At 37.7% G+C, this 13,770-nt stretch overlaps 1 protein-coding gene across 1 annotated transcript in view; it reads right to left on the bottom strand.

The window, feature by feature from the left end:
• Nucleotides 1-644: 644 nt before the first annotated feature.
• LOC139716648 (synapsin-1-like) overlaps nucleotides 645-13,770 on the bottom strand; it is a 31,125-nt gene continuing 17,999 nt past the window's right edge. Inside the window, exons 5-7 of the mRNA XM_071628176.1 lie at nucleotides 13,481-13,637; nucleotides 11,577-11,666; nucleotides 645-791 (exon numbers count right to left, since the gene is read on the bottom strand). Of these exons, the coding sequence (XP_071484277.1) occupies nucleotides 645-791; nucleotides 11,577-11,666; nucleotides 13,481-13,637 (394 nt within the window). The remainder of the gene's footprint in view (nucleotides 792-11,576; nucleotides 11,667-13,480; nucleotides 13,638-13,770) is intronic.

Genomic DNA, 13,770 nt, shown 5'->3' with positions numbered 1-13,770 from the left:
AAACATCATACCGTGTAAAAATTTTGCTATAAATCCTAAAATATAAGGAGATATCCCTATTTTTCTCAATAAACCATAACTGTAGACAATTTAGTCTAGAAACATTTCTATTATAATTATTGTTCAAATTTTGTATATTTAACAACACTTAACATTAATCATACTGATTCAAATTTTTACACTGGTTTTTTCTATCCCTAACTCACATTTTAGAACTATTTTGAAGTACTAAAGCTGGGTTTTTGTTTCATCTGCAAATGGTAAACTATGCCTTTAAGATCGTATTCTCTCCTACAGACATACTAACAACCTATGCACTTCCCCTATTCCTATTAGATACATTTCAACACTTGGAACCCTTGCATGTGCATTACTTGTTGCTAGGTCAGGCAAGACTTGGACTAGCTTTCTGGTTCAAAGAAAAACCTTAGTTACAAAGTAGATTTACACAAACCTTGAAAACATATCTTGAACTGGTCTATTCTTCTGCACTGCCTAACTACTTCTCCTCAAGGAAAACTTGGATGTAAGCTAGATTCTTGTCTTGCACCTTTTGAAGTAAACATTGAATCCCAAAGCCAAATTCATTTCTCCTGAACTAAAATAACATTGTTTGTGTGTTCTTTTTACTGTGATTGTTATTGTTAACAGGAACATTTGGTAAAAGAGGGTTGAACTTCAACTTTTGCGACTGGCACCCCCAGTGGAAGACAGTAACGTCGAAGCAGAGACGGGGCCTGCGCTACTGGTATGCTGAGAACTGCTTGTGTCAAGTAAGTTTCAACACCTACCTTAAACCAAACAGATTGAGAAAAGAAGAAGGAACAAAAGGTAATCATTGTTGGGCTAACTACAAGAAGTTTACACAGCCTGAATTTCGAGAATGTGCTTGAAAGCAATAGGCTCTGCATATAGGAGTCTAGCTTCTCATCATGACTGGAGATATGGTTAAAAGAGTTCTGGATTGGAAGACAGGGTGGAAGAAAAGAGAAATATCAGAACTTTGAAGCGAAATAATTCAGCAAGTCATCCCTAGGTCAGAGAGTGGCTTTCTCTGCACCCACCTAATCAAATAATGGCCATCGATTGATCTAACATGGCCAACTTTTGATAAGCGCACATCTGCAGTTCCATTCCTCCTGGTGACACAGACACCGCGGCAGGCGCACCAGACAAAATTTACGCCCGCGTCTCGTCTGCTCTGGCATGTGGAATGACACTGTAGATCTTTAAGGAGCAAGGAGATAGTAAATATATCCCCCTCTCGCATTCTCAAAAGAATTGTAAAGTGTGGTAGCTGCGACTCGCAATGTGTCATTGAGAAGATGGTAGAGACATTGCTCAAATTGGCGAAAATATTTCTCAAATCGACAGACACTGAAAACAAAAACAAACACATAGACCATGTGGAGTAATATTCATGCACAGTATCAAGACTGCTATGTAATGGTATGTGTGGGTGAATGTGAATGTTAGTTCTGGGGAAACACTGAAGCTTTTCATCGGGTTGAAATCCTGTTGCCTTCGTGGGGGGCAAAACTAGGGGGTTGAAATGCAATGAGTCATGTTTTAATGGTTGGAGTATTTTCAGAGCAGGCTGGTTTGTACTTCATAATGTTATTCTCTCTAATTTGGGTTACTGTGCTACCCTGATTACAACACTAATCTTCAATGTAATGATGACTAATATACCATTGAATTCACTCTTTATCATAATTATTTTTTTACAAAAATATGTCTGTAAATGTCTTGTTAGATATAAAATTTACATATAGTATGTAAATCTCATGAAGACATGACAAACCTGAACCACGTGATATAATTTACATATGTGAACAATCACTTAACTAAATGTGTAATCTTTGTGTTACATGCCACGTAGAACACACTAGACAGGATAGGTCTAGGTTTGACTGTCAAAATAACACTAACACTCAGAAAAAAAAAATCTACTCTTGAGGTCTCATGGAATTTGTTGAGCACCAAAATGAAGCAACATTTTTCCTTTGGCACTGAAATGCACAAGAAAATGCATTTTGTCGCTGTTCAGGAATCTCTTCGCCTAGAACAAGGTTGTGTGAGCCGAGGTCAAATATCCCTATAACTGATTCTATCCTCTCAGCAAGTCAGCATGATTCATTCATTTTTTATTTCTTTCTTTTTAATCCAACCTCTGGTGGTGGTACCATTAGTGCACATGCAATGAAACTGATCACCTTCCTGTGTTTTTAATTGTTTCTTTTTTTCAATTATTTGGTATCGTCATTTTGTTAATTTTAGATGATTTTTTTTTTTTTTTTTTTTGACATTGCCTCGCAAAAACAGGATGACTAACTAGTCAAGGACAATACTCTTAATGGATGATACCGGATGTGAGCATTCCTACCACTCAAATTCATCAAGGATGATGAGGTTGTGATGATGAATTTATCAGCCTTGGTAGTCATCGTCTGTGATATAACTTTCTTCATGGTTACAGCACCCATTTGAGCAAATTTCCACCTTTCACTTTCCTCCTTTTATCTACACACACACACAGGTTGACACGTGTGGGCTGAGGCATCCCTGCGGCGAAGGCACGAAGGAGGACGCGCCCAGGATGAGCTGCGAGTGGGACGCGTGGCACAGTGCCTGCACCAACCACCACACGGCGTGTGTGATGACGTCGAAAGGATGCAGCTGGCACCAGTCCAAAGAGTTTGTGGAGTGCTTGAAGAGACCTTGATACACAAGCAAACACGCATGCACACACCCATACATATAGACAAACTTAAACACTCATATAGACAAACTTAAATACACACAGACACACACACACACACACACATACACATTGCATACACAAACATACAAAGGGTGATAGTGATGTCACATAAAGGAAATGTTATGTAATATGGCGCAAAACCAAGATGGCTACCACTGTACATCTATCAGTATTGGATCCAGACAGTATCAATCTGTGCTGAGCACCATCCAATTTTTGAAATCACATGAATTTTTTGTTGGAATGTATCTCTCTTATGCCTATATGATATGTTAGATTGAAAAAGATGTTTTATATCTTCTTGTCATAGGTGATAAAACAAGATGATGATTTCATTACTATTTTGTCGCTGTTCGAAGAAGAAAATTTTTTTCTCAATAATTCATGGGTTTGTTGAAGATTAACATCAGTGTCAGCTGCCATTTCCACGGAGCAACTGAACAATTGAGCATAGATGGATAGAAGTCTAACTATTTTTTCTTTTTATATTCTTATTTTCCTGGGATTAATAATCGAGGCCCAAATTCTTTGGTAATGGACTTCAATTATCTCTGTACGGTGATATTTTCTGAAAGATCAAACTTGCCTTGATTGTGTGATAATTTTTTAAGATAAATGAAATGTAAAAGATCTAAAGTGTACATATGTATGAATCAGTTTGTGTGATGTAATTTCTTTTTTATCATATGATGTATATTGAAACGTGATTTTGTATAGACCCGTTTCCACTCACACTTCTTGCATGAGTGGTTCTGTTCAATTTTTACAATACCTGTTGATGTGTTTACAATTTGACTACTGTAAAAGTGGAAATTTTTGCGGTGTGGAAAACTTTTGTTCGTTTTACATGACCAGAAACTAATGTGAAAATAAAAGCAAGCAAATACTTTTTCATGTTATATGCACCACCACGTAATGCCTTGATTCCACAGAATTAAAAACACACAAAATTCATCTTATTCAGCAGAGTGCGAAAACTTACCAACATAAAAATATCCACTTTTACAGTATTTTAAGAGAAATGTCACATTAGTTACATTCAGACAGTGATCCTTAACTTTGAGGATAAGCTCTATGGGGCGCCAAATGTCACATGGTCGATTTTGTTACAAAATCAGTCATTTCATCATGAAATCGAGCGTGCCACACTTGGCACCCCATAGAGCTTATCCTTGCAGTTAGCTTATCCATGAGGTTACGAATCATAGCCTGAACTTAACTATTGGAGTTTTGTATACCACAATAAAGCATTATATAAAAATGTCAGAACATCAAATGTGAATGTGCACTGTCCAGTAGCTCATTAATGCATTACGTGTCATTTACAGTTGGCTCAGTTAACAAGGTGTCAAGTTCATATGTGACTTCCTCAATAATATCAGATAAATCTGCTCATTAACACTAATTTTATGTTGCCAAACGATTCTCCATCCATTGCCAATAAGCATCCACAATCTTGCAACTATACATTAAAAGATAAGTGGCTTACATCAGAACATTCGGTACAACTTATGCTCCTTCATTGTTCATTAATCATTCACGTGAAGTCCTGATGTGTTTGAGCAATTTGTGGAAATTTGGCAAACAATTCAATTGAATGTTAAGAAGGCAAGTGCAGTTCCTAAAGAGTAAAACATCCCTCAAGCAATAACAAGCATCCTGGCATCTAGCTTGGAGCACCGCCATCAGAATTTAACATCACTTTACCGGAAGGATTATGATTCCATGAAGTACTAGCTGCCACAGTTGCTCTAATAGAAGGAACACTTCTGCCATAACTTTCACCTTGAAACACCATTTAGAGATGGCAGAAGGTGCCAACAGAGCACAAATTCATGAAGTAGTAAAAAACTTTTTTGCAACAATATTACCATTAACATGTGAGGTAAGTTGAGGGAATGTGTACTTCCCATTAAAAAAAAAAAGAAGAAGAAGATATTTTGTGGAATTTTCTTTATATTTTCCTGATATCATTGCCTTGCAGTAACGTCACAAACTGTTGTAGTCTTCTCATCCAGCAATAGCGGCACTAAAACTTTAAAAAATCATAACTTTTGAAGGGACAGTATGATTTTCCTCAAATTTCATTGATGTCTTCTAGTAATATTGCTGTATTCAGTCAATCCATGATGACATTTATTTAGGTGAAGTTGTCCTTTGAGTACATGCAACAGTAAGAAATGCCATCATGTTTTCTTGACACTTGTACTACCGGAAGTTTGTTAGGAATAGAACACTAGTTTTTCATACTTACCCTCAATGATGACATCTTGAAAAAAAAAGTGGCAATTTCCTTTACTTTCCTTAATCCATTTGTTGTTATTGTTTTTTCTCCAGTCTGCACAATGTACTCCTATATGTCATAATGTAAGAGAAGTCTTTCGCACTAACCTTAAGTGTGCCTGTAATGAGACATTTTTTCCTCTCTTTTTTTTTTCAATAAAGAGAAATGTAATCTAATGAAAACACTTGCTTATAGCATGCCTTCCTTTATTGAAAGTGTTTGTCGGTGTGCTCACTGCAATTTTTGTTTTTGATGGTTTCATAATAGTGTTATCATGCACATTAACTGTATAAAGTAAACAATCTTTTTGGGCAGCTTGAAGTATTATTTAGATTAGCAAATGAGCTGTCCTCTCATAAGGAAACAGAAACTGCAACCTCAAATATACCAGTTTGTGTGAGAACTTATTCACAATTGTGTGTTCCTGTGTGTGTGTGTGTGTGTGTGTGTGTGTGTGTGTGTGTGTGTGTGTGTATGTGTGTGTGTGTGTGTGTGTGTGTCTCTCTCTCTCTCTCTCTCTTTCAGTCTGTCTGTCTGTGTATGATTCATGCTTTTGTGTGCTGCATTTTTTTTTTAAAGTCTGGTGACATGCATGTCTGCACATTATCAACCATGTAGTGTATGGGTATAACCTTAAAGGCAACCGACAAATGCAATATCAGTATTTGGTTATCCTTGGTATAGTTGTTTATGGTATAATGACCAAAATTAAAAGTTGTTGTTTTTTATACTATCACCTGAACAGAAAATAACTTTATGCCAAAGCAAGACTCAAATGTTACAGTCTTTAAATCAACAATTTTATTCAGTGATAATTTTTGAAGAAGTATAAACACTTCATGATGAAATTCATGGAAAATGAATGCAGATTTAATACTGTGTATGTTGCATGTCCATTCATGAGCCATGGAACTATAGTACTGTTGTGCCAAATTTTCAATAGATCCTTAATTGTAGTCAGACATACCCATGGAAATCAGTCTTGAGCTTGGGATGTTCAAGGTGTACAAAAATGTGCTTGACATCAAAATCGGTAACTCAAAGTAGTGTTCTCAGTCACTGTACCTCACATAGGGAGCTTTACACCAAAACTGGTCTACTGTATGTTAGTCATTAATTCCTCTTTCCCTTCTACCAACCTTTTTCAGGTGCATCAGTGATGGATGCATTTTCAAAATCAGCTGACTGTCATGCAACAGAGACAGTAATAATTGCATATTTAAGATGACAAAGGAAAAAAAAGAGAGCAATTTCTAGTGAATGTTTCACTGCTAGCCAAACTTAGGTCCCTGGGGATGGCCAGACACCTTAATAATGTACCCTGGATTTATGACGCTAAGTCCCATCAATCAACCAGAAATGTCTCAAAGCTTCCTCATGCACATCTCATCTCCTACCCCGTGCAATTCTCATCTATCCCATCCCACCCATTTTTTACTTTAATTTCTTTCTTTTTTTACCATTATGGAGCTGGTATCCCAGTCACACACACACACACACACACACACACACACACACACACACACACACACACACACACACACACGCACACCAAAAAAAAAAAAAAAGAAGCAAGACATCATCCTATCCCCTTCACGTACATTGTCTCATCCTCCAGTCATACGACTTACAACTAGCATATTTCATTGACTGGCTTTCTCGACAATGATTCACAGATGTGGGTTAATCATCAACCTGGAGTGAAGTGCGGTATCTGAATGGGTGTCTTGGAGGGAAAAAGACCTGACTGACAAGGGCAACCTAAATTTTCATTTATTTTAAAGGGGTAGCTTCACCTGAAAAAATTATGAATTTCACAGATTTGGTTAATTGCATGTACTGTCCTCTTTATAATGGCAACACATTGTCATGTCAACATAACAGAATGATAGATAGATTGAATAGAACATATAACAGGAATTTTGCAAATCTTTATTTCTTCAATGAAAACAACACAACACTAAACCTCTCTGTAAACTGACAAATGCTGCATTAAATATCATTTTCCATACCTGTTACAGGAGCTGTGGCAAGTGCTTGTTTAATGTCCTAAAAAAGGGATATTTTGTAAAATTTAACTTACATATGTACATTTTCTTTGTTTCATTCTACTACTGTGATCCCACAAATTGGTGAAGTGATACCATCGAAAATCAACCAAAACAGAACAAAACAACCCCCCCAAAAAAAAAAAAAATTAAAATTAAAAAAATATATATATAAAAAATAAAACATTTCTTTTTTAACTGATTATCTAATATTCTGTCAGACTTTCACCAAGTGTTTAACACAGCTATCTTCATCTGCTCAATCCACATAATGAAGCTTGGGGAAACTTAATTAAGTCATAATTATAAGATCACCACTCAGGATAGGGATACAGAAAAAAAAAATTCTGTAAAACCAGAAATGTTTCACAAGATCAAAATGAATGGGAAAGTTCTTGTCTACACTATATGCATTGAATGCCGGTGGCAATTCACAAAAATTTTATGCTGGGAAAAAAGCTGTCGGCTCCAATTCGTGACGATTTCATGCCCTAAAAATATTTTGCTTTACAGCATCAGCCACAGACAAAAACAATGACAGACCTATCATGAGATATTAAGAGATATGCTTCATATTACTTAGACTACATGTAGTAATGATTATTTAGTTTAAAATCATTCGATATAACAGACAAAAATTGTGAAAGATACTGCATCCTTGTAAAGTTGTTGTTACAATATATCAGGAGACTACACAAGGCTGATGAAATGTCTAGGTCATATATTTTGCGAGCATACTGTTTTGCAAATTGAGACTTACCAGCCAATTCTGCAAGTGACTGAATTCATGATTGAGAACTCTTGTGTTTGAATGAGAAATCTATATGATCCCTTTTCAGGAGAAAATATAGTGATTTCCGACCTTGGATGTGGTATACAGTACATTTGTGTTACAACAGTCCATAATGTTACAAGTTGTTAATTTACTACTGAAATAAATTATATTCTTTTCTGGTCAGTCTCCCTCTGTCTGTGTCTATCGCTGTTAATTTTGCAAACATCGCTTGACTCACAAAATTTGTAAGAAATGAAAACACTACGAAATATACTGCACAAATACAGTATGTCAGTAATATTTTTGTCATTGCCTATCACATGGCCTCATTTCAAATGCTTCTTCACGGGCAAAAAGCTGTACTCAGTGCTTGGAGACTATGGTATTGTCACCATGCATGTAGGCACTTGAGGATAGGGTACTTATAATCATCACACTGTCATCAACTTGCCAGGAAATGAAAGCTAATGCATTAGATCATAATCATTCCAGAGATTGCATATCAAAGGTTAAGGCAGAAATTGAGCAAAGATCATATTGCTAGATCTCAGGAAAGTTAAGCTACAAAGAAACTTATATCTAAGTTTTTATTAAACATTTCTGAGTGATTGTGCAACAGAACAGCTCTTTTGTGTGAATCCAAAAGGTTAGGAGCACTTGATATGTCATCAATGAGCTAGAAAGAAAAAATGACCCAAACCATGAGGCTTTGCCTCCATATGAATACTTGCAAGAGATTCTGCAATGCAGATACTCATGGGTGGCACTTAGAATGCACAGTTCAATCAATTTTTACTTTGCGATTCATATTCAAAATACTGTAAAATGAGGAATGTTCGTGTGCATCTTAACTTCGCGAATTTCGCAAGAGCCAAGATTTGCGATATTAAAATGCACGTGAAAGTTCTTGTCTACGCTATACCCACTGAATGTTAGAGGCAACTCGCAAATATTTCATGCCGCGAAAAAGGCCGTCGGCTCCAAGTTGCGAAAATTTCATGCCGCAAAAATATCATGTTTCACAGTATATTGATTATCCAAACAGTGAAGTATAAATTCTGAGAGACTTCCAACTGCTAATTCCTTGATATGCAATGAAATAATGTTCAAAGAGAAATTTCAGTTTATTTTGTTAGATGTAGTTGAGAATGATGGGAAATAACATGAGATACTGCATGTTGCATATACATACACTGATAATATGATATGGGGATTGTAAGGGAAGGAGGAGCTTGCACATGTCACTCAGCCCAGCTCACAGTATGAATCACTCCTCCAGCTGATATCACCAGACACGCCTCCATAAATATTTGTGCAGATTTGCAGCCAGCACTGCTACAAATTGTCATCGGAGGCCGACGTCCACAAAACCTGTCATCCCCAGTCCACTTCTAAAAAGAATGAAGCTCTCATATCAGACGAGCCCACCAATTCATCATTGCCTTCCGAATTCCAACTGTGCTTCTCTTAATGACGTTGTAAACTTCACCATCTGCACCAATGGACTGATTAATATTTGTATATATTCATCACTTTTAAGGTAAACCCTGGAAGAAACCCTAGTAGTCTACACAATGGCTAAGTCATCATTGCTTATCTTTCATGTTTAACAGAATGTCTTAGTCCCTCGGGGCATAAATATTAATTCTCATTCAATGACATAATCAGTCACCTCCACTATCATAATTGTTATCCCTCATCAGTGCCAATGGACAAACTGCTGATAATCAGAGTATCTCCTCGGAGAGAAACTCATAATCATGTCAATTTCCAGAGAGCATTGCCATTCTTTCATCACAAGCACACCACAGGAAAGAGGCACATTGGCTCAGAGGCCAGCGCCATCTGCTCGAGACCAGGCAGGTTCCTGGTTCAAATCCCGTAAGGATTTTGCTGATGACTGATGCGAAGTTGAAAGTCTGAGCATACCTCAGTTCCACCACAGAGTTCTGTCACCCTTTTGAGAGATATTGTGTGGTCATTCTGATGGTATATTAGATGTCACCAGTATATCTTGGTCAATCCTTCTGAGCTAATACTGTTAATGTCAACATTTTTGGCCGATTAATTTTTCATGCTTTGTGGCTCAAAAACATATTCTACAGGTTCTTGAATTCACACTGCACAATTGCTTTATTAATTGTTGTTGTTGTATTTTTTAATCCAGTTCACACACAAAAAATGCATGAAAATTGTTGTACGACCCGATCCACTTGAATGTACTACCTGCACAGAAACTAGTGCATACACACATGCGCTCAAATGAATCTTTCTCATATTACTGGGGCACACACACACACACTCATACCAGGGAGACATCACTGCTGAAGCACACAAGTCGACCCATTTTAAATGTGCAGAAAAAGTTTTGAAGATATTTTTGCACGATATAGAATTCGCATTTGGCCAAAAGTAGTGCAAAATGAGCAAAAATTATTGTGCCACAAATCACGTTAACAGTACTGCTAATTTGAAATATCAACACCTAAGTATGTGGCACCCCCCAAAAAAACAAACAAAAGATTAATAAAATTTGGTTACAAGATTACCACTCAATATCTGCACATTTTGTATCATATTCTCTGATAGTTTACACACTTTTCTCATAGATTTACACTCTCTCACTTAGACAACATCAGTTCAGGATCATAAAGAAGCTTACTGAAAGAAAAACTTAGACAGGAGGTCCTCTGATGGTCATCATGCCCATCACATACTCAAGGGAAAGTATAACTGGTCATTCATTTCTCTCACACATATACCCTCTAACTTGCAAACTGACCTGTCAAGAGTCAGAAGAAATTTAAACTGAGAGAGTCTGTTAAAGTTGCTGTCACTCTCAACAGACAGTATATATTCTTGCGGTCAGCTACACCTCACTTCCTGTTGACTGGAGTGAAAACAAAATGCTTGCATGCGCTATGCAAGCGCTGAGCCTGCATAATGCGCATACTTCATGCTGTGCATGTGCGACGCGTAGAATTTATGTGCAACTCTACGCAGACATGGGGACTGTTTTTCATTATTCATTTTGTCATTTGTGCCATCATTCATGAGATACATGCATCATGTCTTGCCAGCAATATTCTAAAAATCTGGATCCTGTCGATCGATCGGTCCCGGTATTTTGCCAAGTTGAAGGCAGCCGGACTGGACCTGTGCCCGTATGAAATCGCGGCAGGACTCTGGATCAACGACCCGACAAAATGGCCAGATGTGCAGTAGAACCTCTTCGAGTAGACCCTGTCCCGATATCTACGCTTACTTAGTACCTCATAGAAACTTCAGGTAGGTCTATAGGCCTAACGTTAGTACTGTAGTAAGCTTGGGGTAGGGCCTAATTTAGAGTAGGCCTAGGGCCTAATCCTGCCGCCCGCACAGCTACAGTACCAGCTTGCGCTAGCGCGCTATGCTCACGGGGCGCCCCGGCAGAAAACACGTACAGCGTTACCACTCCAGGCTCACGCGACTATACGACTATGGTTTGTTTTCACTCCACCGCTATCCATGACCCCGTGACACGCAAAATACCCAGATGTCTGACCATGAGAATAATGTGTCAGTATTTTTCTCACACATATTTGCACACCACCAGTCAATGATCATCAGAAATCATACATCCAATGATCAAGTCTCACAATGTTTGATACCTGTTTGGCATCTTCAAGAGACATTGACTGTTTAAGGACTGTTCCGCACACTCACCATTTCGCGATGGTTGGGAAAGAAAGCTTGGTCGATGAGGGGTAACTTCTCTCGCCCATGCTTTTCCTGAAGCTTGTTGAGCTGTGAAAACTGGGGAGAAATGAAAAGAGATTCAGTGCAGTAGATGTAGTATGTGATGTAAAGACAAGACGTCACAAGTACAATTTTCATCTGCATTGAGAAAGACCAATTCAATTCAAACTACTGAAAGAGCTAAAATGGCCCGTTTATTCATTACACTGAAGATGCCAGTTGAAAATATTTCAGAACTTTCATGATATCATAGCTTATCAAAAATTGAAAAAAAAAATAATGCTGAAGATTGCTTTCAGAGATTTTGACAGGCTGACCAAAGAATTAAAGATTTGATTTGATTTGATTTCTGGATTTTTCACAAAGTACATAAAATGCTACACAAAAAAAAAAAACCTTCCAAAAATAACTTTACATTTGAAAGAATGGCACAAACTTGAACATAAATACATGTTTTTACTTTACAGAGCAGGGGAGATGACTTCAGAAGGCACATATATTCATTGTCACTTACAGATACTGACGTAGCTAAACTCAGATCCAGAAAAGAGTGGCAAGGAATCACAAAGAGTAAAATGCAAAATGCCTGAAATGCCAAGAATTCAACTTTAAAGGGACTGTACAGTACTGGTTGAGGTGGGGATTCATGTTTTGAACATTCTGAAGTGAGATAATGAGAAACCTCTTATGACATATGAAAGAGCATGTAATTTTAAGAAGGATTCAATGTTTATTTGATGAAAATTGGTTTTCATATGGCTGAGACATCCAAAAAAAGTGATAATAATAAAAGGCGACAAGCCATGCCTTTTATTAGGATCTCTTTGTTTCACCTTGTTTTTGGATATCTCAACCATTTCAAAACCGATTTTCATCAAATAAACTTTTGATACCCCTTAGAATTGCATGCTCTTTGACATCTCATAGAGTGGTTTCTGAATATCTCGCAAAACGTTAAAAGCTAAATTCTCACCTCAACCAGAAGTGTACACACCCTTTCATACAAATTGCCACAGGCTTTAGTGAGATGCCATAAGCATTATATGATATCCATTGGATGTCACTGAAACAAATCTTCATGAAATAAACTGCATTTGAAAATAACTGTAACTAAATCTGGGCTTAATGTACAAATCCTACATGGACAATTTTTGACAGAATCCCTTTCCCTCCTATCTCGCCCCCCAAACAAAAGAGAAGAAAACAAATGAAAAGAAACTAAAAACTGTTCCTTAACTCTTTATGTGCTACGTTTGCACCTCCAACTCAGTCGACGGCGTGCCAACTTCGCATATTTTGCTCAAAAACACAAAGCCGCCCAAACGGACCGATAAATCGCCAAATGCCACAGTACGATGAACGCGTTTCTCGTGATTCCATTCCTGCCACAGGTAGCTTGATGTTATGTGGTAATTGGCTATCAGGCGATGCTCCCTACTGGATTTGCGAGTATATTCTAAGTTTCTGGCACTGTTTTGCGTGCAAAAGTAATGTCTCTACAATGATATGGCTACTGATCATTTGAAAGAAAAACGATCATAGATTTGTCATACAATTACATCAAAGCAAAGTTTGGCATTTCCTCGACAACTTTGCTCATTACATTTCCAGGGTAACAAAAATCTACTTTAACTTACGGAGATTTGAAAAGCGGATTGTTTCTCCGAAGCATGGTTACATTGGTGTTTCAGAATAATGTGGCACACAGGGGGTTTACACCATGGCACATAAAGAGTTAACCCGTTGAGGACGAGTCCCGAATATACTCGGGCAAGTGTCTACGGGAAATGCGTGTTGTAGCAAGATCAGCCTGTCCTCAATGGGTTTTAAAAGAATGTGTGATCTGATAAGTCATCAAATTGAAAGCTAACCACCCAGGGCTTGTCCATAAAGTTGTAGACGACGTGCCAGGAGTTGACGCTGGGCACGTTGCCGTACTGGAAGCCAATCACCAGATTCCGCCAGTCCTCCTGGACCTCCATACTGCGAGCATGCTGGCGTACCAAGACAAAATCGGGCTTGAAGGTCCTGGATGGAAAGAAGCATATGGCATGACTTATTGGAGAGATGGTTTGATGGACAGAGAGAGGGAGATAGATGGAGTAAGTGGGAGGAATAGATAAATAGAGAGATAGGTTATAGATAGGGGAATATAGATAGA

The sequence above is a fragment of the Diadema antillarum genome, unplaced genomic scaffold, assembly GCF_040938485.1.
Source record: "Diadema antillarum isolate AM-2024a unplaced genomic scaffold, OU_Dant_1.0 scf00000068, whole genome shotgun sequence".
Classification (NCBI taxonomy): Eukaryota; Metazoa; Echinodermata; class Echinoidea; order Diadematoida; family Diadematidae; genus Diadema; species Diadema antillarum.
This window is presented reverse-complemented; position numbering and strand designations above follow the sequence as displayed.